The following is a 27,836-nucleotide window of genomic DNA, read 5'->3' as shown; positions in this document are numbered from 1 at the left end:
CCGCCTGTCACTCAGCGGAGCCCTCGTCTCGTCGTCTAAAGGTAGTCTGAGTGGAGAAAGTAAATGAAGATGGAAGGAGCTGATGAATTATTGAGGAGATTTATGGAGTAGCGGAGTGATAGCAGTTTACTCGTCTCGTCGGAACGATAAAGGACAAGCAACACCAGAGGAATTGACAGATAGCATGCCCGTAAGTAAACAGTAACTTCCTCACTTTTACTTGGTTGTCGCCGCCTTTAGCCGAGCTAGCTAACAAGCTAATCTGAGAGCAGCAACCATGGTGACAGCTCGAAGTCATTCAGCAAACCACAGACACACACAGAGAGAGTGAGTGTGACAGCTTCTGCTTGAAACTGGTTGACTAATTATACATCCAATTATCTGGTTGGGGACAGATAATGTTTGCTATTGAGCTAACACCACCATGAGGCAGGATTTCACCTTGTTTATAACTGTGTTACTGGTTGTCATTGTGGCAAACTAGCATGGTTAGTTAGCAGTGCCTGGCTACAGGGGACCTTTATTAGCTGTTATTTTTTTTTATTATTATTTGCACATATATAAAACTGCACAAAATCCAGTCAATGAAAAAAAAAAAAAAAAAGAAATGTGTCAGGAGAGGTCAAGAAGCCACAGGCTTATACAAGGGACAATACAAAACAATAACAAAAAAGGAAGAAAAATCTAAACTAATATAATTCCCAGTTACACAAAACAGGTAGTACAAAAAATAACGAGTTGATAAATAAAAAAAAAAATGCTTTTCACCCAATTCGGTATGGCTGTGTGACCAATATTGTCTTAATAAATTCATCTAAATAGAAATTGCTTTAGAGCAGGCCTGAAGTTTTACCACATCATTTGTAGCTTTAGGTTTTATTATAACATTTTCTACTATTTTATTAGTGTTATTTCTCTCCCTGGCAACTATTACCAGTCCTTAAATTTTTTTAATTTTTTTAATTTTTTTTTATTTGCACATATATAAAACTGCACAAAATCCAGTCAATGTAAAAAAAAAAAAAAAAAGTAATGTGTCAGGAGAGGTCAAGAAGCCACAGGCTTATACAAGGGACAATACAAAACAATAACAAAAAAAGGAAGAAAGATCTAAACTAATATAATTCTAAAAATACAACAAAAGTTAAACAACAACAAGAAGTACACAACATGTGCAGAAAAACCCTAACGAAACAGTGGAAAACAATCCAATAAAAATAATGAAATACATACAAAAAACAGTACAGAAGGAAAAAAAAGCTTATGTGAGGAAATATTTCTCAGTGCTTTAAGCAAAATGTCATATTTTTGTATTCTACAACATGTAACATTCCCAGTTACACTAAACAGGTAGTACAAAAAATAATGAGTTGATAAAAAAAATGCTTTTCACCCAATTCGGTATGGCTGTGTGACCAATATTGTCTTAATAAATTCATCTAAATAGAAATTTCTTTAGAGCTGGCCTGAAGTCTTACCACATCATTTGTAGCTTTAGGTTTTATTATAACATTTTCTACTATTTTATTAGTGTTATTTCTCTCCCTGGCAACTATTACCAGTCCTTAAATTCCTCCCACTCACTCTCTTGTCTGTGTATCTCGCTGTTCTCTCTGTCTCCCTCATTCACGCTCCCTCTCTCTCTGTCTCTCTCTCTCAGTTAAAGTTAAACAACAACAAGAAGTACACAATATGTGCAGAAAAACCCTAACCAAACAGTGGAAAACAATCCAATAAAAACAATGAAATACATACAAAAAACAATACAGAAAAAAAGAAAATGTATCTAAACATATCAAAAGATAATCAGACATCATTAATTAAATGTGATGATAATTTCCTTTTAAAATGTTCTAAGGATAACGAGCTCTTGATAACATGTATTTTGGCATTCCATATTTGTACACCACGAATTAGCCAGATAACATGAAATATATACAACAGCAGTCAAGATGGGAAGGTTTCCCAATATGTGCAAGCTTTTCATTGCACCCATTTTGATACTGCTGTAGATTAAGTCGTCCTAGAGACTTTGTACCTGACTTTATGATGTTTCAAGATTCAAGATGTTTATTGTCACGCAGGTTATACAGGTACAATCGTGTGAAATGCTTTTTGCTGGGAAGCTCCATTAAAATAATAAGTTATATTGCAATTATAGAAGGAAATACTTTGTACAAGGGCATATTAAGAACCTATAAATTAAGAACATATACAGTATATACAGTTTAAGATATATGATTGAGTTATTGCACTTTTTGTGTGAGAAGGTGTCGTATGAATTATTTATTTAAAAGTCTGATGGCCTGGGAGAAAAAACTGTTCCTCAGTCTGCTGGTGAGAGTCCTGGGGGTCCTGTATCTTCTACCAGAGGGCAGGAGGGAGAATAGGCTGTTATGGGGGTGTGTGTTGTCCTTTAACGCAAACTGTTTAGCAACAGCTGTATGTGTGTGTGTGTGGTGTGTCAGGACCTTGTTGAGATCAGATGATTCCTGTGTGCAGTGCTGACTGGTATGTTAGATCATGTTAGGATTTTTTCTAATAGCTATAATGTGATGCATGTTTTCTCTGGTCCACTCAGCCAGTTTCAGGGGTTGCCTGTATGATGATGGGGACCAGTGTGAAGCTTTGCCACAGAGCCCCCAGGGCAGTCCTGCTGCATGAAGGTTACAGAGGTCCTTCACTACTGTGCATGCTGTCAAAAGTTGAAAAAATGTTTGTTTTTCAAAACTGCGTCCTTCACAGGGGCTGTGTGTTTCTGGTGGTGTGCCATGATATTGTTTGAATAGTTTGCAGCTTAATTCAGAGGTTGACCTTTGCTTTCCATATGTGTTTGCCTTTGTCATTAGGATGAGTCTTGTCCTTTAGCAATAGACGGGTTTGTTGTGTGGGTGACTGTGCAGTGTTAAAGTGCTGTCATTAGGATGTGTGTGTGTGCAAGCGTAAAAAGTATGCGCAGGCTTGTTAATGTGTGGCATCCGTGGCTGATTGTGTACCAGGACTCTTAATGCTTTTTGACAGTGAAGCCCGGCAGGTCGTGATGAAGCAAGAAGATCACCCAGCATCACAGGCTAAAGTCCGGTTTCATGAAATATCCTGTCAATTTGAGCAATGGACACTGTTGCAGTCCTTTTCATTTGAATCTGCACCAAATTCTGGACACACAATTACAATATAGGTGAGATACAGAAATTGCTTTTCCCAACAAAAGTACATTTTTGTAGGCATAGATACCAGTAGATGTAGCGTACTTTTAGCTCCATGAAAAATCTAGTAAATCAAGCTAATTATGTGAACCAAAAGTGGTATTTAAATGTGAAATTACAGTGGTGAGCATTAATAGATTACGAGAGAACTGTGGCAAGACAAATGGAGAGAAAAAGGAGATAAAAGAGAGCGTTAAAATTGAAAAATCAGTGATGTTAATCATCGGTCTCTTCAGGCTCACTTGCCACAAGAAGACAGGGAGTTGAAGAGAGGAGAGGAGGGGACGAAGATGCATCACTGGCTTCGAGGCAACGGAGAAAAGAGCGTAGGCTGCTAGAAGAGGATTCCTCCTTGTCTGATCTATGTATCTGTCTCCCTCAGCACCAAAAACCACACGCACAAACCACAGACTCTGTTGTCATGTCTGCTTAGCTACCGGCAGTCCTCTGCTATATGTGTGCTAAAGATGAGAAAAGATAACAAGCATGGAATCAGAAACTTGCTGTTAAAGAAGACCAGGGGGGAGAGCAAGGTGGGAGGCGATGATGCAACAGGGTTAACCGCTGGCCAAGGTAGTCCAAATAAAGAATATAGCAACCGTCAGCATGAAAAAGATGTGATATGAGCTGAAGAGAGATGTCAAAACAAAAATGCTCCAGTCCTAGGAGTGGACAAATGGTGTAAAGAGCTCTTAGCACGGCTGGCGAACACAAGCTCAGGTGGAGCTGTGAGCTGTGGGCATGTTGGAAGCTCTGCCCTTTATGACTACGGCTATAAAACCCTGCCACCACCTTTACTTGGACACCCCACAACTCCCCAAAATAGTTTGCTAACTCTCTTTGGTTGCATTCAAGTTCAAACCAGCGTTGAGTCACTGATCCAGCTTGTTGACTGTCGACCTAGTTTGTAGATTTTGGGTGGAGTCATGTTGCTGCAGTTCCTGGTTCTGACATTGGTTAGCGCAGTAAAACAGTAATTATTAGTGGTTTGGGTGTGTCTGTACAAGAGTTGTGGCAGCTGAAGATACATTAGGTTCATTTCATCTTGTTTGATTTATTTTACTCTTCTCCCTGTAGCTTTAATTTATTGATGGTTTCGTAACATAGGTTTCATTGTCATTATCAGCCTAGCCAGTAGTTTGTGTGGTTTGCACCCTGTACCACAGGAAAAAGCAGCTGAGGCAGCTCTCAAAACCACCCACTTTGTCTTTCTCTCTGCTTCCTTTCTTCCCTCCATTCAAGCCTTCGGTCTTATTGGTCGTCTCACTTCCTGGAAAAAAAGAAGGCTGCAAAGCATCGGCCTGTGTGTAATAGGAAATGAGGTAATCAATAGGGAGGGCTGTGTGTGTGTGTGTGTGTGTGGGTGTCCCCCCTAATTCATTCTCACTTGGACTTGCTTCAGTTCTCCGCCAGCTTTCCCAGACAGGTATGTTCTCACTTCACTACTACTGAGCACCGGAAGACACTCGCTGTGTTTTGATAGTGCCGATTACTTGTGGGTTTTTTTTATGACTCCATATGAAGTAGTATGTGTGTTTGCCTCAGGTGTTTTGCAGTAACTCTGTCAGGACATGCAGGCACACTTGCAACAAGGATTAGGAATGTAACCTCAAAGGAGACCTGTTTGTGTTGGAAGGAGTCTTCGGAAGGAGGAGTCAAAAATAAGCTCATTTAGACTGCCAGCCCAGTCAGTGTGTGTGTGTGTGTGAGTTCAGAATAAGAATCTGTATTAGACAGAGGCGTGGGTGTAAATTCAGAAAGAACGAGCTGTCAACTCTAGCTAGCTCACAGGAACAGGTTTTGTCAAACCAGAAATTGAACAAACACATTTGCACTCTTGTGCAATCCATGACACATTTTCACTCTTGGCAAGTAGTTGGCACTGTCAGAGCTTTGCATTGGTAGAAAAACTCAGCAAGCCACAGTTAGACTACTAAACATATTGGTTAGACCCATTTCTTGAGTGTGTTTCAGTGTCTTCTCTTATCTCGTGTGTGTTTTCCAGAGCCTGGGAGGTTGCCTGGGGCAGCAGCACACATTGAAACCTAATGAACTCTCTTCTTTTATTGACCCTACTGTCTCAATCCTTTTTAGTTATCCATCCCATGGGCTGTCATACATTCCTTTTATCACTCATACATCCATGTATCTCTTGCTGTATTCATTTAGCCATTGAATTCTGCTCTATCCATCCGGGTGCCTGCACTGCTTTCTGTCCCACTCCTGCATCTACTTGTTCATCACTTCATTGTTTCTTGTGCTTACTCAGCCACTTATCATCAACACTACTTTATTCATGCATTTGTGTTTACACCAGTGTGGTTGAGCTGCACAGAAGAAGCTCACCACCTGCTGCATCATTTGTCGTGTGCTCTCTCTGGCTGATATTGATTTCTGTCATGATCTCCGAGTCCATAATGGCTTAGAGATGGCTAACAGTTAACCAGACTAAGATGGAAGACAAACATCTGCCTAATAACATAATTACGCCCTGTAGTGTCCTCTCAGGTCAATTAGTTCGCTGTTTTCCTCCACCAGTTGCTTGTGCCTGTGTGCAGTAGGGCTGCACGTTTCTGGCCAAAATGATAATACCGATTATTTTGATCAATATTGAGATCACGATTATATATCACGATTATTCATAGGTTTTAGCGACAATATTTTTATTGCACTTTCACATTGAAATAAACAGAGCACAGCTTTCACTTCCATGCTGTGCTACATTCCCTCTAATGTGCAAATTAGGGCTGAACGATGTTGGAAAAAACTGACATTGCAATATATTTTTTCTGCTATATACTGTATATTGCAATATGAAAAATACAGGAATATTCACCCTACCCTTTTTCTAGCTACATTTTAAAGTTAAATGCATCAATCTGGTGCACTTTGAGAGCAAAATTTGCAACATTAAAAGGATAGATAAACAATTTAATGCTCTCAATTTAATCATAAACACATTGGTTGTATAGATAATATCTATACACAAAAGTGAAGCCAAAACATCTCAATCGCTCATTGGTGGCTGGTTGTTAGTTGAGGAAGTGCTTGATTTGATATGCAGCAGAGTTTTCTACGAGCAGAACACGCATTTTAAACGTCAATATCGCAGCTGTTCATGTTCATTTAATTGTGGGAAGCCAAAATCGTGATCACAATTAATATTTGATTAATTGTGCAGCCCTAGTGTGCAGTATGTCAATAGAGCCTAGAAACCTTCGAGACGGCATTTTGTGCAGTTTGTATCGCTGCGTCTCTTGTGGTTTGAACAAAGTTTCACAATGATTCGTCACCATTTTCATGGGTAGAGTAGTAAAATGCGTGATAGATGTGTGTTATTGTTTTGCTCTGGCTAGAAAAAAGATAAGTTGATTAATCAATTAGCTGTTTGTGGGCAAATTAATCTGCAACAATTTTGATAGTTAATTGTTTAGGTTATTTTAAAAACTAAATATCTGTTGGATTTGGACTGTTGGTCAGACTAGAGCTGCAGCGATAAATCTATTAGTTGTCATCTATTAAATTAATTGCCAACTATTTTGATAATCAATTTATAGGTTTGAGTTATTTTTGAAGAAAATAAAGTCAAAATTCTCTGATTCCAGCTTCTTAAATGTGAATATCTTCTGGTTTGTTTTAGGGCTGTCCCGAATACAATTTTTTTGGGCTTTGCGGCGTGGCGCAGCAGGCTGACATGTTCTTCTGTCTGTCTGTCTCCATCTCCCCAGTTTCAATGCCCAGGACAGCGCCGCTGCTGCACTACTGTACATACACGCACCTCTACACACAACAAACCACTCCATCACAACTAACAATAATTCATGTTGAATATGAATAATGAATAATGTCGTGGGATTATTCCTCATTTCATGGCCTATTTTGGGATTTATACATTAATATTACATACTTGTATAAAAATAAAAAATAATTAAAAAAACAAAGCATTCAAATAGTGATTTGGAAGTTGAATACCATGGCAACGGTCAAAGCTTTGAAGCATTTGGATCAGCCCTAGTTTCTTAACTTCTCTATGACAGTAAACTGAATATCTTTGAGTTGTGGACAAAACAAGACATTTGAGGACGTCATCTTGGGCTTTAGGAAGCACTGATCGACATTTTTCACCATTTTTTTTTTTACATTTTATAGACCAAACAACTAATCAATCAATCAATCAATCAATCAAGAAAATAATCGATAGATTAATCAACAATGAAAATAATTGTTTATTGCAGCCCTAATTCAGACAAAACAACAAGTTGATGAAATCTTACGCTGTAGGAAATTATGATGGGTGTTTCTTACTATAGATTCTATTATAATAGAACAAATAGAAATAATTAGTGAAATTGTTAGTTGCTAACTTTGGCTGGCACCAAAAACATGACTTTTTATAAGGTTGACTCGTTCATGTTGTAAAAATTTAAAAATACGCTTTGATTTACAGCTACACCCTGTTACAGTAGTTTTGCACCCGACTCTTCACCCCTCTGCTTGTGTCGTTGCAGTAACTTCTGAGCTCGCTCCTGAAGTAGGAGGCAAATATACCACATAGGTAGGCGGCCTGGCAGGTGGCTGCTGATTTTAGTCTTCAGGTATCTTTTTCTGGATGCAGATGATGTCCCAGATGTCAGCGTGGACAGAGTTTACCGCCGGGTTAAAAGTGACTCTGTAGGAGGAGAAGCCATCCTCTTACAAGACTGACTCATCCACACTCTAATCACAGCTTTTATGTTGTTATTCAGCGAGCGTGCCATTAAAAGCGTACACACTGGCTTTAGATATTGACGCTGTCCTCCTTCAGTGTAGTCTTCACTAGCATGAAAGAGCGGAACAACAGCCCGCCACAAAGGACTAATTTCTCTAAATGGAGGCTATTCTGCTTTATAATCCTTCCCCATTTCATGAATCACTGGCTCTCCTTCCCCCTGTCATTTCTGTCATTGATACAGTCCATAAATAGACACCTGACTGCTATGGAGGGACCAAGCACCACGAATAATACAAAATAAAGCATTAGGATGTGTGAAAGACAGATTAGGGAGTAGGGAAGACGGGGAGAGAGAGAGAGAAATGATGTCGTGTGGGAGGATGAGCGAAGGGACGGAGGGAGAAAAGCAAGGAAGAGATGAAAATCAACCATGAACATTTTTTTTATTTCCTGTTACACACATGCATGATGCGTTTTAGAAGGTTTTTTGATAATCACAATGATTGAAAATCTGGCCTGTAATCTTCTAAATCAGCACTCTGGTTTATTGCTTTGAATTCACTTCCAGAATAAGTTTGATATATTTTCTCTCACAGACAGAAAGGTTAATGCTTTTTCAGAGGAGATTGCATTTGACATCACTAAGTGAAGTGTTGGAAGTGGGAGAGTTTTAAAAGGTGGAATTATGCCACCTTCAGCCCAAATCCGAGCACATGTTTCTGCACGACAAGTGTGCACATAGAAGGACTTCTTTTTCCTTCTTTCTTTTTCTCAGACTCTGTTACCAGACATACCAAACATGGACTTTGTTTCTGCATTCAATGGCCAATTTAGCCTTCTGCAGAGCACAGACACGACAAAGCTCAGACACGACATAAACCCGCAGTGAAAGCAGACTGCTAGTGAAAAACAGATAATCCATCACAGATGCATAGAGACTGTGTCCTCCTCCTCAGCAAAAAGCATATGTCTTGCAGTGGCAGTTGGTTGGTTAGTACATGGAAAGACCACGACTGCAACTACTAATGTGTTGTAATTATCAATCAGTCTCTCTGTGTTTCAGTTCACTGATTAATAGTTTGATCTTTTGAGATGTCATAGTGAAAAATAGCAATCACAGTTCCCCAGAGCCTAAGGTGTTCAGTTTATTTTACAATGATATGAATCACTGAGAAATATGTGAAGTGGGGAGACTACTTGGAATACATTGTTAATGTGTCTTTGTGTCTGAAAATGAATTGGCTGCTTGTAAATTAAATTACATCATGATGCATATTAATGTAGGAATATGTATTTAGTTTCTTTTTGTATTTTATTATGATTTTGTAAAAGCATACAAGTTGAGTGCCTAGAAGAGGAGAGAGAGAAGTTAAGATGCAGACAGTGTACATGCTGTGATGGATAGCAAGACATATCATAAATAACAGAGGGATGGAGGCAGAGATGGAGGGAGGGAGGCATTCATTTCACCGTGAGTAAATGCTAGCTTTTTCTGTCTGTCTCTGTTTAAAGACATTGGAACAGCCTGTTCAACAGGCATCTAAATTCTGCTGTGCCACTTTTTTTTCCCCATCAGTGCTTGTACAGTGAAGCGAGCCAGGTTTCTCTGTATGTGGGTGATTTTTCTATCCGAGAGCCTGAGTTGAGAATAGGTTGGGTACTTGCTGCAGAGGTGTGTGTCTGGAGGGGAATAAGAGGGAAACAGGAGAGACTTATGCTTCTTTGGAGTACTGAATTGATGCCTGGAGCGTGTACAGTCACTATTATGGCATTTTTTGCTGTTTGTAATAGACTATTTTTATCAGGATGCCAAATAATAGAAGGCTGGCAAACATGGAAGGAGCCTTGTGCAAGCTGTGAATGCGTGCGCTTGCAATTGTGCTTGCGATTGCATTATGCTGTATATTTGCTGCGTGTAAATAAATATGCAGTGTGTGTTTATACAGTGTTTCTTTCTTTCTCTCGTAGGTAGAGGTGACTCCACTGCAGATGAAGGAACATGTTGGCTATGGATCAAGGAGTGGTGGAGGAATGGCTGTCAGAATATAAGGTAATGTCTCTTTGTGTGTGTGTATTTGTGCAAAAAAAGCAATATTAAAAAGCACAAACCCCTGATTAGTATGCAGTACATTCTCTGCTGCTGCTTTTATTATTGGCAACATTTCTTCCGCACATAAACAAACACACTCTGAAGTGCTTCGTTCCCAGAAAATTGCCTGCTCCTACTCAAACATGAGCACTCCTCACCGATACGTGACTGCTACCAAAGCCAAGGCTCGGTGAGGTGTGATAATAAAGGAGCAGAAGGGAACTTCCTGTGTGACCGTACGAGGACCTGCAGTACCTGTCATCCTCTCTCAATGCAACCAGATTGATGTGACTGACAGCTTCTATAGACACACTCACTGTCTGCCTCTGCAGGCTTTAGACGCTGTCGAAATATTGTTCAAATGTCAAACAATGTATTGCTATGTTGCTTTTACTTTGCTCTTATTCATATCAATTCTGTCTCATTCACCTGTAACCATAATTTTGGGCAGATTTCTTGCTTTAAATTATCTGTGGACATAATGTGAATCAATCAGCAGTCAAGTGATCAAATTTAGGCTACATCAACAGATGTTGGCTATTCAGTACTCGCTTCTCAATTTACCATGCTGTGTTTTTATTTTTAGTCTATTGGTAAGTCAGTAGTGTATCAAACTTCAGCTGCGTGTGTGTTTGTGTGTGTTTCAGACCCTCCCTGACAGTGCTGTGTCAACCTACGCCGCCGCAATAAAGGACAAAGGTGCTCTGGTCCCTGCACTCTACAAGGTCATCCGAGAGAACTACAGCGATGTATGGACACACATTTAAATATTTGTATGGGTTTGGGTTGGGTTTTTATCATCTTGATGGAGATCAATGGACCAATAGTTTTTCTTTATCCCACAACTTTAACCATCTAATCACTATAATTACTCTAGAACATATAATAATCTAAATTTGATTACATGTGTTTCTACCTGACTGTCCAACACACTGTATTTCTCAAGTACTTCTGTGCATCATTCTGAAATTACTCATTAACCATAGATGCCAAATAGAGCTGCAACAATTAATCGATTAGTTGTCAACTATTAAATTATTCGACAACTATTTCGATAATCGGTTTGAGTAATTTTAAGGAAAAAAAGTAAAAATTCTCTGATTCCAGCTTCTTAAATGTGAATATTTTCTGGTTTCTTTACTCCTCTGAGACAGTAGACTGAATATCTTTGAGTTGTGGACAAAACAAGACATTTGAGGACGTCACTTTGGGCTTTGAGAAACACTGATCGCCATTTTTCACCATTTTCTGACATTTTATAGATCAAACAACTAATTGATTAATCGTGAAACTAATCAGAGATTAGTCGACAATGAAAATAATAATTAGTTGCAGCCCTAAGGCCAAATGCAAAATGTATTACAGTTACAATGGCAGTTGCTGTTTTTTGTAGACTTCTGTCAGGATGTAACCATGTGCTCATGTTTTTGGCTCTCCGTCCTCCCCAGTTGCTGGAGCCAGTGTGTCACCAGTTGTTTGAGTTTTACCGAAGCGGTGAGCCGCAGCTGCAGCGTTTCACGCTACAGTTCCTGCCAGAGCTCCTGTGGAGCCTCCTGTCCGTCAGCGCAGCCAGAGACCCTCACACGTCGGGCTGCATCGAGGCCCTGCTGCTGGGCATTTACAACCTGGTAGGGGAGAGGATGAAGCTGGTGGTGGCGGTGTGTGTGTGTGTGTGCGTTACATTTAAACACACCATTTATGTCACAACTGATCGGTTCATTATCACCAGTAGAGAAGAGCTGCTCTTGTTAATAACAATACAATGTTTCCAGTGTGATAAGTGCAAGGTGAGGAAAAACACCAGGAAAAGGTCCTTGATCCAGGGACTTAACCGCTCAACTATTTCTGGGATCTGCGTCATGTGTTTTGAAAGATTACTTTATGTATTTTCTGCCTTGTTAGACAGCTATGCATGGAGAGTAACAGGAAATGTGGGTTAGAAAAAGAGGAATTGAAACACAGTAGCTTTGCTAATACACAATATGGATGGGTTGCACCTTGCAAATGCCCTTAAGCTTCCCACAGTAATTATTAAAGTGCGTTGAGTCCTATTTTCATCCATTTTGGCTCTTGATGTTCTATCTATCAGCAGAGTGCAGTGTCCCCTAACTTCCTCTCTGAATAGCAGAATAGGTCAGCTGTCACTCAGCACACTGGCTGCCTCCTATTAATCTATTTGACATTAACATGCACACAGGGGACACCAAAACCCCGGGGTTTGTGCGTGTGTGTGTGCTCACGCAATATCCACACAAATAAGCACACACACTAGCAGACTGATTTGGGAAACGGAAGCCCTGAGGTCCACACACACAAACACCCACGCATAGCAGATGAGTGTGCTTGAAGAGATAAGCACACGCTCTTTAGAGGTTTAGGGCACACGCTGAAAAAAGCTTGTTTTTCTCGCCCGCAGGAACATTTTCTCATTGTCTTCCTGTCTTTCTCTTTCACAGGAAATAGTTGATAAAGATGGACAGAGTAAAGTGTTATCTTTTACCGTCCCTTCCCTCTCCAAACCCTCAGTGTACCATGAGGTGAGAAACACACACAAATGCACACAAATCTTTTAATTTGCAGAAATGTTCAGTTTAAAAACTTCATCTCCCCGCCTCCAGCCTTCAGCCATCGGCTCCATCGCCCTCACAGAAGGGGCTCTAGCCAATCACGGGCTGAGCAGGGTGGTTTACAGCGGGCCACACCTCCAGAGAGAGACCTTCACTGCACAGAACAGGTAAGACGCTTGATGGGCGCACTTGTTTTAAAGTCTGCTGGGCGGTTGGTGACGTGTCAGCAGGGTGGAGGTTGTGCACGTTTTAAAATGGGCTTTCCCGGTAGCAGGCTGCCAGTATGCCTGCTTAGAACTGGCAGCAGACAACCACCAAAATAGAAACACACATGAAGGAGGATGAACAATCAGACAAAGAAGCACTGAGGAGTTCAGTAGCCAAATCATGCACTTGTAGGTTTCTTTGTTGCTTTTGAAGTGAACCGTGCAACATCTTGCCAAGAAATGAATTTCTTCTATTGTGACATGACAAAAGTGAAATGCACTATGAATAACTCGTATGACTAGCGAAATTGGACAGAAATGTGAATGTTGATACATTTGTACCTAGATACAGTTCCAAACAAATAAGAGATTTCATTCTTGAAGGATTTGGTTTGATGTTTTGCAAGAGAGTAGATATGAGTAAACTTGGAGGGGGGGATATCTTATAAACATCGCCTCATATTCTTGTTATGTCTGATTTCCTGCAGCTGTGCGCCAATGCGTTTTGTGCAGACACCTCTCGCGCACGCCAGGCAATACCGTACATAGTATTGCGGCAGATTGCGCGTATGTTTCTTTTTTATTTGGCCCCGTGGATTTTAAATCCTTTGTCAGGCGTTCTTTGATTTATTTGATAGACGTGATTCAGAGTTCAATATAAATTTGGGCCAACACAACTCCATGGCTGGAAAAAAATCATGGAACAGTTGGATGATGAGGAGGAGCTCCTCTGCCTAGAGTTAATAAGGTTGTTGTAATAGATGTGAGGTACTTCACCCATCACCCGGCTCTGATGTCAAATCTGCGGCGTCCGCAGTGCCTGACGTGTAGTCACATTTTTCAGGAGGTGCGCGGCAAATCTATGTGGCTCTCTGCAAGCCCCGCAAACCATCTGTGCGGCTCTGCGCGAGCTTTTCTGCAGAATATATACTATTAAATTAGGTACTAAGCTGCATGTTTTCTGCCAGGATGCGTGTGAATTTAATGCACCAGTCCATGAATTTTGGGCATAAAGAACCAGTTATACAAATCAGTTCAGATACTGTTTTTCATGCAGATATTGGGAAGATAAGTTGGGACACAAATCCATCAAAATGTTTGACTTTCAGTTGAACTTTCACCTGAAATTTCACTCATTAAATATGGTACTTTTAGTGACTCATGTAGTGATAGAGTTAAGCTGCTGCCAGGGCCAATTATTTTATTCACTAGCTTCAGTGATGGCCCATGGCAGTTGTCTTTGTTTTGCTGCATTCATAGTTGTTATATCGCTATCAGGGTTTCTGAAATGAATGTAATGAGGCCTTACTGCGGCCAAACTCTGAAGGTCATGGTGATCTGAGTTGAACGTCCTCAACTTTTTTCAGTAATGACTGGATAGATGATTTAAAATACAGAAGTTTTATGTGACAAAACAAGTCTAGCTGCTTTTAAAGATCATGCAGAGATACGTTTATCTTAATCTCTTCAACATAGCAGAAGTTGTTGGCCTGGGTATCTTAATAGTGCATGCTTTAATTTTCACTGACTTATGTGTAAAATCAGCGGAGCTCCACTTTAAAACTACAAAGTATGTTTACAAGTCTTTGGGAATCCTACTTCATGTGTGAAAATAGTATTTTGTAAGCGAAATCTGATAAATTGCCTGTGATGAAGTGATGTCACTTGAGTCAGCGTCAGTTAGAAAGAAGGGATCTTATCAGACCTGTAGCATAATGCACCCAAATCTCCAAACTGTCGACAGTCGAGTTGCACTGTGGGTAGTGGTACTGTAGGTGCCAAGTTTTGACAAGGAATGCATGGAATAAAAACGATGATATCTGTGTCCGAGTAAGGGTTAAAGCAGCAGCAACTGGACTTGGATGAGAAGGGAAACGTCTTCAAGAATCTAAACCAAGAAGCTTCTTCAGTTCTGGCTAAATGGCAGGGGAACCCAGGAATTTAACCTCCGTGGGGTCGTTATCAGGATAATAGAAACCACTCAGTACATTGGTGCTCCTAAGTGTGACGACTGTGTAGTTATGGGTCGTTAGAGTCAGCTGATGCCTAGGGTGAACGACTGCCACATGGGTCGTTTGAGGCGTTAGAGTCACTTGATGCCAGGTGTGAATTACTGTCAAGTGAGGTCAACTGTGAATGGTGGTTTAATCTCCTGGGAAGGGATGTCAGGACAGCATTGTAGGTGGAAGACAGCTGATGCCTTAGGCCTCCTCCTCTGAGTAATGGCTTCTCTACTTTGGCATAGAAGTAGCACCAATGTGCTGAGTGGTTTATATTATCCTGCTAACGACCCGACAGAGGTTCCCGTGCCATTTAGCCAGAACTGAAGAAGCTTCTCGGATGAGAAGTGAAACGTCTTCAAGAATCTAAACCAAGTCCAGTTGCTGCTGATTTAACCCTTACTCGGCTACCATGACCTGGATGACTGAGAACCTTCACAAATTATGATATCTGTGGTTCTGCTAGGACAGTGTGTGTGTGTGTGTGTGTGTGTGTGTGTGTGTGTGTGTGTGTGTGTGTGTGTGTGTGTGTACTGCTTTTGTAATCTTTCAATCTCTTTTTTTGTGGTATTTCTGTCTACAGCACGGACGGAAGCGAAACTGTGTCTGTGAATTTCTGATCTGATATGTTTCAAATTTGGCTGTCATGCTGTAATGTAGACAACGTGCTATTTTAAGGGTTTGTTTGTGTTGTTGAGATTTGACGTGCTGACCTTCCTGCTGCTGTGCTACAACGCTGCTCTCAGCTACATGACCTCCACCTCCCTCCAGTCCCTCTGCCAGCTCAGCTCCAGGTAAAACAAACGCACATAAGCACACAGACTTTGTCATGAGGACTTGAGGACACTATAAATACATGCACACACACACCAATTTCATGCTATGTGATGACCTTTGTGTCACTTTCTTGATGGTGAATGTTTTTGAGGAGGCTACTTGATTAAGGCTACACACACACACACACACACACACACACACACACACACACACACACACACACACACACACACACACACACACACACACACGCACGCACACACACAGGCGCTATTTTGCTATCACTTGTTTATCTGATCCTCTTATAGACTTTGCCAAATAGCGGTATCTTGGCTCTCTCTGGCAGCAAAGAGCTGGGATGTACACACATCCCAGCTCAGTGATTTTTGGTAACCCGCCAACTGTAGTTGAGCATTGCTCCAATAAGCACAGAGCTAAAGAGAAGTCATCAGCTTTGATTTTCCCCATGAATGTGTGTCACCTGTGTACAGTATATACTGTGTATATATAGCAGCTCCTATAGCTTCAAATGCGCAGGTGTTACCCCAGTTTTAGCCGAATCCCCTTTGTTGCCACTTGCACGATACCTGTTTGAAAATAATGAACTATTATGCTCAGAAAATATTCATCACTTCTAAATCTTGAGGGTAATGTAGTAAAGCATTAATAAATCATCATGTAGCATCCATTGTATGCACTGTGTGTGTATACCTGCGTTTGTGCGTGCATGTTTATATCCTTCAATTATTTGCTCATTGTCGAGTTTGTTATCAGCTCACCGTAGGGAAGTAGATTGCCTTAATGGAGCTGCAGCCAAGTGGCTCAGTAGAGTGGTTTCCCTGATTGAAGCTTCCCTCTTTCACTGATACAAGCTCCTCTTTTGTGTTTTTTTTTGTTATCCTCCAGGGTTTGTATATGCGGTTACCCGCGGCAACAGATGCGGCGCTACAAAGGCATTAGCACACGGCTGACAGTCACGTCAGAGTTCCTGGTTCAGCTCATCACAGGGATACACTACGCCTTGTGAGTGTACACGCATGCCTGCACAAACAGCCAGACCGACGCATCAGCTTTATCTTTTCATGTCTTACATTTCTCAGAATGTGTTCTTAAAATCTGCTCTTATCTCTTTTAATTATGGTCTGCCTGTTTAGAAGAGGTTGGACCGTGACTGCTCACTTTGCATTTTGAGTATGAACCAGTTTACGTCGCTGCGTTGCATTTCTCAAGTGACTTGACATCTTTATCACAATATAACTATATAGCATAAACAGCTGTCATCAAGAATTGCTAACTGTTGTCTCAACTAATACTTATAGTTCTACTCATTTGAACATGTACAGTATGACTGTCTTAGCTCTGACCTGATAATCAAGCTGTTAAAGCTGACCTGTGGAGTTTCTGGTAAACAACCAAAAGTTATGTTTCCGTTCAGCTTTAAAAAACGAAGGTCTGCACACTGTAGCTCCCTTTGAGTGCAATTTATTGGCACATCTTTAGAGACGTTTTCGAGCCAATGCTCTTCTTCAATCTGAAGCGCCACTGGATGTGCGCGACCACCTTTCATTGTTTTACGTTCAGCTTTACTCACCAAAACGCATTGTGTGTATCCTTGAGATCTTACAAATGCGACAAAGGCATTTCCTTCCTTATAAAACACTGGCAAAGCTGATTTAAAAAAAGAAAAAGTATCACAAAGCCAGCATCATTAACATCCATGTTTACAAGCTTGCAGTCTTCTTCTTCCCTGTTTTTTGCTGGTGAATTGCTGCATATCTCATCACCACCTGTTGATCAGTGGAATACCGTTACACCATTGGTAGGACTGTGTATCACCTGCAAAACGATCCATTGCAGTACTAGAGGTCTAAAACGCCACAGGGAACCTTTTAATCTGCATCTGTTGTGTTGTATTTACATGTTTATGTGTTTGTGCCTGTGTACAGGGGTAATGGTGAGGTTGAACTGGGATCCAAAGCACTGGATGACGTTCTGTATCGAGCCCAGCTAGAGTTGTTCCCTGAAGCTTTGTTGGTGGGTACAAATCATCTTTTTCTTCTTCTACTAGCACATCTCCTTCCTCTGTGTGAGTTTTTGGACCTGTAGTGTGTATTTGTGTGTGTGTCTGTGTGGGTGTCTGAGAGAGAGCATGTGATTTAGACGCACATGCTCGCCCGTGGTTTGGATTCACGCACAGCACACTATGCTGTATTGTGTTGGTCTCTGTGTGTGTCAGAGATTGCAAGCAGAATGTAATCCCACTAGATTATTTACATGCTTTCCACTCTGCTCCGTTAAGCTCTAATCCTTGAGGCCCAGGGAGTAGAGGATTGAACCTAAACTCACAGTATTACTACACAAGTCAAGGTGTGCTCCTCCACAAACAATCAAAACACACGACCTTTGGTTTTAATAAGAATGTTATTGGGGTTTAAAAATATAAAGTAAAGAAACAGCATTGTGGATACAAGCCATGAACACACGCACCGTAGTGAGGATAGGGTTAAAATGACATTGGTTGTTCAGTGTGTTTATTTGAGAGTGGAACACACCTGCTATCTGAGCACAGCTCGGTGACGTGACCCATATGAGACCAAATATGTTGCAGCCTCACAGACAAAAGAGTATTGTGATTATGATGCCCTCCACCTCATGTTACGTACGCAACTGTTACATGATCATTAGTGCCACTTGGGAACAGAGGTTATTATAGAAAGACTTGTGAAACGGTGTTATATAGAGCAAAATACAAAGCCTTTCTGTTTTTCTTATATCACTAGTCTGTGTAACTCGGTCAGTTTGCGCTAAGCTTTTAGGTTTATGCATAAATCTGGTAGAAATTGGATTGTTGATCAGATGTTATTGGTTTGGCCACATGATCTGAACTTAAGTCTTAAGAGCAAAACATGTCTTGGTGATATCAGAAATGCCGCTCTTACTGTACAGGCCTTGTGTAAAGGGCCAGTGCCTTTACACTTTTTTGTGTTATCTGCCTGAGTATGTCCTTCTTTACTTTGGGTGATGAGACGGAGAAGCTTTTATCTGTATTGTACTTGTTGTTGGACATGCTTGAATTTCAACTATGTTTTCACTGACGCAAGTGCCCAACAAGCAACACTGAAAAATGAAAACATTTGTTTTTTCTAAAAACCCTTAAAGGGATAGTTTGGATGTTTTTGAAGTGGAGTTGTATGGGGTACTTATCCATAGTTAGTGTATTATCTACTGTAGATGATGGTCGGCGTGCCCCCACTCTGGAGAAACAAAGAGGAGTACTGACCGGGAGCAAAGCAATGTACTGCTGTGGACGGGGCCAGCAGCAAAACATACTTTAGCCACCCAAAAAAAATCTATATCCCACTGAGTGTATGCTATATTTAGAATATTTTCTGACCGGGAACTGAACTGAAAGTGAAACGTGTCTATACAGTTTTTGTCAACAGAGTCAAAAACTGTATAGACACTTTTCAACAGTCAACATCTGGCTGCTTTGAAGAAGACACAGATAAGTTTCACTTTCAGTTCAGGGCTGTCTGACGGCAAGACAAAGCGGATATAGATTTTTTTCTTTTTTTTTGGTGAGCCTTCCTTTTAGGTGTCTAAAATACGTTTTGCTGCTGGCCCTGTCCACAGCACTATATTACTTTGCTCCTGTGGCGGTACTCCTGTCTTTTTCTCCAAACTGGGGGCATGCTGACTGTCATCTACTGTAGGTAATACACAGACTATGGATAAGTACCTCATACAACCCCACTTCAAAACACCCAAACTATCCCTTTAATCTTGCAGTGTACCTTCAATATTTAGAACTGAAATATAAGCATGAGTGTTGTTGCAGTAATTCATGCATCATCTTTAAAATCTTACCAATAAGATCTTTTTAAGAAATGTAATCGGCAATTTAAAAAAATGATTTAAAAAGTCAGTAAATCTCTTTTCACATGTTTTACATTAATGCATCATGAGAAGGGATTCTAAGGATGTGCATTTAGTTTGTTTGCAGTGATTGTCAATGTTTTTAGAAATGAACCATATAAAAATTGTACAGCATCTGTTCATTGTTTTTCTTCCTGAGGAAGCAGTTTCCTCTACACTTAAAGAAAACATCTTTTCATTTTTGCATTATAAATTTGAAATACCACTTATCATATCAGCTCCCCATAACTCTGAGTCAGCAGTAATTGTTGTGGTGTCATCACTGGTTGATCAGAAGTAGCACAGCAGGTGACAAAAGTAACAGGATTACCCACCAGGTACCGTTGAATAAAACATGTTCGGTCAGTAGCTAACCTGTCAGGGAGCCAGTCCAGTTCCTCACTGGCCGACAGCCACTGGGGCAATCCTCCTGTGAAACTCTGGCATCCTCTGAGTCCTCAGTAACGTTTGTGCTTCTCTTCGCCCTCAGGTGGGTAATGCCATCAAGTCGTCGCTGCACGGCGCCGCACTGAAGAGCAACAACAAGGAGGGTGCACGGAGTATCCAGGTGGAGATCACACCCACCTCCTCCAGGATCTCCCGAAATGCTGTCACCTCCCTCTCTATCAGGGGACACCGCTGGAAGAGACACGGTGAGACTAAAAAGCTAAGGGAGAGAGTAGAGAGAAGAGCTCCCTCACGCACTTTTTACATTTTCTGTAAACATTTTGTAATCCCATTTTTACGGGATAATAAAAAACAAAGTTGTTAGAACAAATCCACACCAAAGGAGAGAGCAAGAGATTTAGACATCTTCATTGTTCACTCGCCCTTTCACCATTTCATGTCCTACAGTCGCTGTGTACATAAGTGTTGTTGTCATCATCAGTCACTAAGCTCGTAGAGCGCTCTTCCTCAGCTTGCTAGGTAGTGCTGCCTCCTGTTTACAGGCTGCTAGAATCTCCTCATTCAAACCCATGACTTCCTGTCTAATCTGTTAGGATTTGCCCTATCAACCGAAATTGACAGATAGGAGAAAAACAGGAAACCAGAGAGCAGGTAGCGTATTTATAGTATAATACAGAGTTTCAGTGTGTACACTTTAGTATATAATATGGTGTGTTTTGTGTGGTTTCAGCTTTGTGCCAAAGAAAATTGATAGTATTTAGATGTCCTTAGAACAAATGAGACTTACAATTAAGAGAGAGCCGCTCTCTTTTCCCAGAGCACAGATAAGGCAGGTAAATTACAGCCTTCAGCCAGTTTAATAAGCAGTTTTCATCTCGAGTCTTAACGCCCCTTTTTCATGTCATGGATCCTGCTCATTGGTGACCGTATCAGAGCTGCTTGTTTATGCGTAAAGCTTTTGTTATGAGCAGATGATGGAGGAAAATACTTAAATATTAATTCATGTGCAGGGTTGAGTGTGTGAAACTCGATTCCATTCAAATACTGTGTTCACATTCATCTCCATATTGCATGTACTTTGACCATGTGTAATGTTCTGATCACTATGATTTTTGTCTTTTTATTTTTTCTGCCATTACATTGATGACCTCTGTTTGTCTTGTGTTGCTGTGGTCGTGTGTGCCTGTGCACATGGCCGTCTTTTTCATGTATGTGTGCATGATGTGTGTCCATCTGTGTGTGTGTGTGTGTGTTGTTTTGTTCCGTATTGTCCTGCTGCCCCCCCATGCTCCCCCTCCACCAGAGTCCCAGGAGGTGAGTGTAGACAGTGAGGCCGCAGGGGGGGGTGTGGCCATCCCCGAGATCAGTGTGACAGGCGTGAGCGGCGAGCGAATGCCCAACGGAGACTCCCTGCGGCCGCGCCAGCCCGACTGCGACCCGTCGGGCGCCGCCTCCGAGGTCAGCCTGGAACTCCGCGCTCATGACTCCGGCACGCGGGGTCAGGAGGTCAGGAGGCAGAAGTCTGTGAGGCGAATGGTGGAGAATGAGGGTTCTGGGTCGGCCTCCACAGGGAGGAGCCAGTACTAAGGTCCTGCCCCTCCTTCCCCCTGCCCCACTCCCGGGGTAACCTAGGTAACCGTGTGTGGGGGCGTGGTCTGAAAAGCTGCATGATGACTTCCCCCTTTTACCTTTTTGCGCTGGGCTCCACCATCCTCTCTTGGCCTAATTGCACTATTCCTCTCATCTGTCTATCCAACGTCACACATTCATTTACTCTCTCCTTTGTGGCTAAAGCTTCCTCACAACGATCTCCCGCTGAGATTCCAAATTAATTATTGATGATCTAACTGAATAACAGAACAATAACCTAATAAAAATGCATGATAATGAAATGTGCTTGGCTGACTCGCACAATCAAGATAATGTGATGTTTTTATGTTGAGCAAAATGAGGTGGATCCTGTTGAAAGCAGAACATCAGTTACAGTTTTTCTCAATCGCTTTGGCTCATTTTTCGAAACAGTCTTAACCTTCTCTCAACTGTAAGTGTTGCAACTGTTTCATTGGACATAACAACACTATTGCATGTTTGCAAAATGTCGTAACTCACCCAAAACACTTCAATCATGCTTTCATGTAAAGTCATATACAGTGAAGAGAAAATTTGCAGACAATTGTGCTTATTGTTTTGCAAACGTGCCAAAACACGTGCAATTTGCTTGAAGGAAATGAGAAATTCCAATCTGTTGTGAACAAAGAACTAATTGTTCAGAGATTTGAGCTTATTGTTTTGAAAAAAAATAATTCTCATTTAAGAATTGAGCCAAAGCGAATGAAAGAAAAACTGTAAAAAAGTAGTTTTATGAACATGTGTCAATACATAAGATATAAATACTCTAGAGATAAAACTGTAAACTCTTTTGCTTGCTGTATCTCGTTTAGTAAAAGTCACTCTAAAGCCTGAGGTCAGTTCACTGATAACAAAAAGGCCTTGATGACCTTGAATCAGAAAGCCCAGATATCATCTGTTAGCTGTGCCAGTGTCAGGAGATTGCACGCTTACAATGTTGTTTAGAGGTCTAACTCCTATTTTTTTTAGCACGCCTCGACACATTACTCCTGGGTTGCACCTGGACGCAGATTACTTCCTTCTGACTGGTAGCTAGGAGCTGAGGACAGATACGCAGGTCTTGAGTTATTTGAAGCAAAAAAGCTGCTCAAAATGTTAATTCTTGACTTGAATGTGATGACTCCTAAATCTGACCATGGAAGATCTTAACAGGACCTGCATATCTGTCTGAGTACCAGCTGTTTACAGGTGTTCTGTTACAGTGATAGCATCAGATCAAAAGTGTGTATTTGTTGCTTGAAGAAAGCAGGACAGGTGTTTATGTATGTCTGTAGAGTTAGTGAAGACATGCATTCAGGGTTCTGTTTGCCTTCCTCTGCTCTCCCTCTGTGGTCTTTCCTAGGCTTATGCTCTTAGTCCTCTCCTGCCTTTGGGACAAAACGTGCACTCCTCCGCCAATAAACCACTCACTGTTGTCTCACAGCGCTGCTGGTTAAACTAACCTGTGTGCTGGGCTGGACTGAACTTGCATTGTCTCATGTAAGGTGGCGAGATGTCCCTGTTAGCTGTGGTTACAGTGTGAAGGCGCCACCTGCTGGACAGTGTTAGAGCTCCTCTGTCATGCAGCCCCACATGCAAAGCATTGAATATTGTTTTTAGACCATGTTAATCTTAACAGTTTGATTGGATCAGACGGGCTGTATGGCAGATGAGGTAATTGTGTTTTCCTCTCCCGTTTTTCATTTCAGTGCTTGTTTTGTCTCCCTCTGACTCTCACAGACGCAGTGGATCTGGGTTCCCCGGACGAGCTGATGGATATTTCAGAGGTGGATGAAGGGGTGTGGCCAAGCGGGGTGGGGCCGGACATGACCCCACCCACCATCACTATTAGCAACAGCGTCACCACGTTGAACCTGGGGGCCAAGGCCATGAAGAAGTGTCGGCTCGGCGGGCGCACCAGCAAGGACAAGGACAAGGAGGCGGGCCCTCTAACAACGGGCCGGGCCGCCAGCGAGAACGCAGAGCTCTCTGTCAGGCGACTGACACTCACTTCCAGCCAATCGGTGCCCAAGGCGGGAGCTCTCACCAGCCTGACGCGCACCGCCAGTGCCGTCTTCTCCCGCTCCTTCGAGCAGGTGGCCAGCGGCATCGCCGCCCCTCCCTCCAGCAACCACACCGCCTCTGAAGTTGGCCGCTATTCATGCAGCCTGCAGGAGGACGGGCTGGGGTACTTGAGTCCCGCGCCAAACCACACGCAACGCTCTCCCAGCATTAGCGTGCACCTTAGCTCTGACCTTTGAACCATTTGTGAACCCTCGCCTCTTATCCTGTGACCCTGTACCTGTGACCTGGAACTCCAAGCCATGCCAACCGCAACGGACCACAAACACATGAACAAACACTCCCGCTGGTTCCCTTGTCGCTCCATTTTAACGTCTTTGATTCTCTGTGCCGCCCTGCTCCCCTCTGGGCCTAATGGAGGCGGGACGTCGGGGAGATGACTTCCAGCTTCACTGATTTTTAGTAGTGCGCTGTTGCCGTGAAGTCGTGCCAGGACAAAACTGCACTCCGTCGCAGAGTCTGTAAATGGGTGCACTTAAAACTTATTACTAAAAAAACTGTGTGGAAAAGTATTTGGAAAGTATTTTAATCGGCATTTGTTGCCCTGCATGGCTTTTCCATACATCCATCCTGACCTTGCCCGGGTTCGTCAGAGGGCAGATGTTGAGTATGTGTGTTTACTGTATGTGTGTATGTACAATTGTTTTTAGAATAAAGGCTGCTGATCGATACAATGAACAAGGTATGATTCTCCAGGTAGAAACAAATGTTTCTACTACTTTTTAAAAGATAATAGATCCCTTCCCATAGCAATACAAATTTCTCTTATTGAGTGTTTCCCACCTTTTGGGACGATTATATAAACACCTTCATTCTTCCTTTGTCAGTTTCAGCTATGCTCCTTTTTAAAGAAAATCTGCATTCTTCCCTAACACGTCAGACAAATGACCACTAAATAATCAACCAGTATGAATTCTTTATGTTTACAATCGCACAGTGTTGTCATGATGGAGAAGCAATATTTGTATACTTCCCTCTCGCTCCTCTAGCACCTTCCTGAATTGCCGTTTATTCGATGGCAAAAATAAAACTCCATCTTCTGTTGATTTTGATTTTGGGGACGATGGGTGTGTATGATTTGTTAAGTATTGAATTTTTGCACTTGAAAGAGCAAACGAGTTGTGTATTCAACTTTGGTATTTTCTTATGATGAACAAGAGAGGTTTGTCTCTCAACTGTGGTATTTTCCTGTGAGAGAGATGTGCTTTGTTGCTCCGTACGGATTTCTACCACACAGACATGAAGTCCACCTACTTGCACAGAGGTAAACAAATCTGATACTAAAGATGTTAAAACTCGACCAAAACTGTAACTGAACCTATTCCTGTGGGAAGAAGGTGTGTTGGGGCAACAAGGCATCTTTCATCTTCTCTGATTCACCCACCACTCCAGCTGTTTGTAGTACTTTGGTGATGTGTTTCCTGTGTCCCTCCTTGTTGTTCCCATCATCATCATCACGTCACGAGACATGGTGATATTCTCTTGTACCAAAAAAGGATTTAAACTCCACCCATCTGCTACATTCGATGTCCTAAATCAAGCTGCCCCTACCCTCAAGCAAAAGTGTGTTCTGTCGTCTGTGTACTAGAGCCGTCGAGTGTCCATACCTTGGTGGGACAGTAACAATCATCGTGTTTCTGTATGTGGGTTTACAGAATGGGAATGGGTTGTACATCATACTGTTGTACTGCAGTTGGTTTATATTGGCCTTTCTATGTCTGAAGAGAACTCACTGCTACAAATTTCTGGGAATAAAGTGTTTCTATATTTCACTCCTGTGCTCATATTTCTGTCTCTGATGGAAAGCATCGTCAAACATTACAAAGATAAATTCAGAATCCACCTCAAAACATACAATTCTAGTTTTTAGCATTTTTTTTTTATATAGGCCGTAAGTACATGCAACTAGACGGCTGTTAAACACTACTGCTTGAGAAAGGTGTTGTTAAAGGGACTGTTTGTAACTTCTTACACGTATAAATCACCCGGGTCGGTGTCCCATGTGCGCTCGCGTGTGGCTACGCTGTTCAGACAAGACTCCAACACAAACTACACGGAAGCTTCAAAACCGCAAAGTTATTTCTAGTGAAGCCTGTCTTGTAAAACAGTGTTGGCCATGATCGGAGTACGCGGGGGAGACCGTAGCTTTGGTCTCCAGGGCCGGAGTCTCTGCTGTACTCTGCTCCTCTGCTTGCCTTCACTCAGCTCGCTCCACCTCACGTGCATGTGCGCACACTACACACTGCAGAAGACTTCGTAGCTCTGACAATATCTAGAAATGTACAGTAATAACTGCTGCAGCTCCTCCAGACCAACAGAGGTTTTCTATGTCTTGAAAGCGAAAAAACATTATCGTCTCCGACCTTGTGCTGGTGTCTCCCTGCGGCCGCGGTCGGGAGGCTGAAACAGGAAAAGCCAACACTAGGATCAGCATTGATTCATGGAGAGACCTTCATCTGGTCAGCTAACATTACTGCAAGCAGCTGAAATATAGAGTGATATTGTGGTTTTAGATGTGTGTCGCCTCACTGTTTTGAGCGATGCTTGTTCATGTCTATTTAGAGCGAGCACAAGCTGAAATAGTGATAGAGGCTTAGTTGCACTTCCTGAAGAAGTACTCAGATATTTTGGTTAAGTAAAAGTAATACCACAGTGTAAAAAATACTCTTAAATGTAAAAGTCCTGCATTCAAAATCTTACTTAAAGTGGCAGTATATTTTTGGCATCATTGCGCAAAAATTCAATAATAACCTTTAAGCGGGTGGAACTTTATTTTAATTTAATTTTAAGAAATATTATTTTATATATAATTAATATATTAATAAATATTACAATTTGTATGTATGTATGTATATTTTTATTTTTATTTATTTTATTTTAAAGGGACTATTTGTAACTTTTTAAGCGTATAAATGTAGCGGGTCGCCACACATGCGCGCTCGCATATGCGCGTTCGCGTGTGGCCGCTGCCTCTCCTCCTCTGCCTGCTCGCCTTCACTCAGACAGAGTGCGCGTTCTCAGCTCGCTCCACCTCTAGACGTGAACGCGCGCTCACTCCACACTGCAGAAGAGTTGGTTTAGCTCTGAGAATATCTAGTGAATGCACAGTGGACGTTTGTGCAGAAATAAATGCTGCAGCTCCTCCAGACCAACAGAGGTTTCCCGTGTCTTGTGAAGTGACGGAGCTCCTCAGCGAGTAACGTTACCGTCTCGTTACCGACAGGGTGCCGGTGTCTCCTCTGCTCTCTCCGGCTGCGGGCGGAGAGAGCAAGGAGACACGCTGCAGAGCCCCGCTGCATCAGCCTGCACTTAGGCAGGAAAAGCCAACACTAGGATCAGATCTAAATCATGTTCATGGAGAAACTTTCGTCTGGTCAGCTAACATTACTGCCAAGCAGCTGAAATATAGAGTGATATTGTGCTTTTAGCTGACGTGTGTCGCCTCACTGTTTTGAGCGATGCTCGTTCAGGTATATTTAGAGCGAGCAAGCGCGAGCTCGATGCTGACTTTCGTTGATTTCACGGCCACAGGTGTCGCTGTTAAGAAGCATTTCTGAAAGTTACAAATAGTCCCTTTAAAGCTGCAGTGCGTAGAAATCCGGAAAACGCAAAATCCTGCATCCCCTCGAGCTGCTCTCTCCTCTCTCTCCTCTCTCCGCTCTCCCCTCTCTGTCCGAAGCCCCTCCCCCCACACGAGAACGGGCATATGCACGCGCTTCATACGTGCTCGCTACATCTGAGGAGGCTACCGCAGCGAGCTACACATTACCTTCTAAGGACATCAACAGTTTGGACTGTCTTTTTGAAAGTCTGTCTTTCTTTTTTTGGGTTGTTTTGAGGTGTAGGCAGTTGCTGCCAATGCTGGAATAGCAAGCTTTCCAGTAGGTTGTTCCGCCATTGACCGAGGCTTTCACTATCTGCAGAGACCAGACGTGAACGCGCATCTCCTTTTGTGGAACAGCCAATAGGAACGCTCTCTCTGAAATGCCCTGTGATTGGTCAAAGTCTGCCGTCACGGGCAAGATTTTCTAAAGCCTGTAAACAGAGCCATGAGGAGGTGCAGAGGTGTAGTTTTCTCTCAGATCACTTGAATTACAATATGCTGAAAGGTTATTATGGAATTTTTGCCAAATTATGCCAAAATATTGTTGCCTACTGCCACTTTAAGTTATTAAATTCAATCTGTGACCTGTAGCACACGTGCAGTTAACACCTCTGTCCACCAGATGGCGACCTATGACAGATTTGACGAACTCACTTAACATCC

General features: G+C 42.0%; 1 protein-coding gene across 4 annotated transcripts; it reads left to right on the top strand.

Moving 5' to 3' along the window:
- The first annotated feature begins 2 nt into the window (after window positions 1–2).
- fam126a (family with sequence similarity 126 member A) lies at window positions 3–25,341 on the top strand. Of its 4 annotated transcripts, none has more exons than XM_037794583.1 (12): window positions 3–190; window positions 7,715–7,761; window positions 9,886–9,967; window positions 10,654–10,755; window positions 11,455–11,634; window positions 12,463–12,543; window positions 12,625–12,740; window positions 15,478–15,573; window positions 16,463–16,579; window positions 17,503–17,590; window positions 19,962–20,124; window positions 23,228–25,341. In XM_037794583.1, the coding sequence occupies exons 3-12, from the start codon at window positions 9,917–9,919 to the stop codon at window positions 23,746–23,748; spliced, it is 1,515 nt and encodes a 504-aa protein (XP_037650511.1). In that variant the 5' UTR covers window positions 3–190; window positions 7,715–7,761; window positions 9,886–9,916; the 3' UTR covers window positions 23,749–25,341. The 4 variants fall into 4 exon arrangements, with proteins under 4 accessions (XP_037650511.1, XP_037650513.1, XP_037650510.1 ...); XM_037794585.1 differs by lacking the exon at window positions 7,715–7,761 and adding an exon at window positions 21,183–21,511 and having other exon boundaries at window positions 23,228–23,366; XM_037794582.1 differs by lacking the exon at window positions 7,715–7,761 and having other exon boundaries at window positions 4–190.
- The last annotated feature ends 2,495 nt before the right edge of the window (window positions 25,342–27,836 follow it).

This window comes from Sebastes umbrosus, chromosome 15 (assembly GCF_015220745.1).
Source record: "Sebastes umbrosus isolate fSebUmb1 chromosome 15, fSebUmb1.pri, whole genome shotgun sequence".
Taxonomy (NCBI): Eukaryota; Metazoa; Chordata; class Actinopteri; order Perciformes; family Sebastidae; genus Sebastes; species Sebastes umbrosus.
The sequence above is the reverse complement of the archived record's forward strand: the minus strand, read 5'-3'. Positions and strand labels throughout refer to the sequence as shown.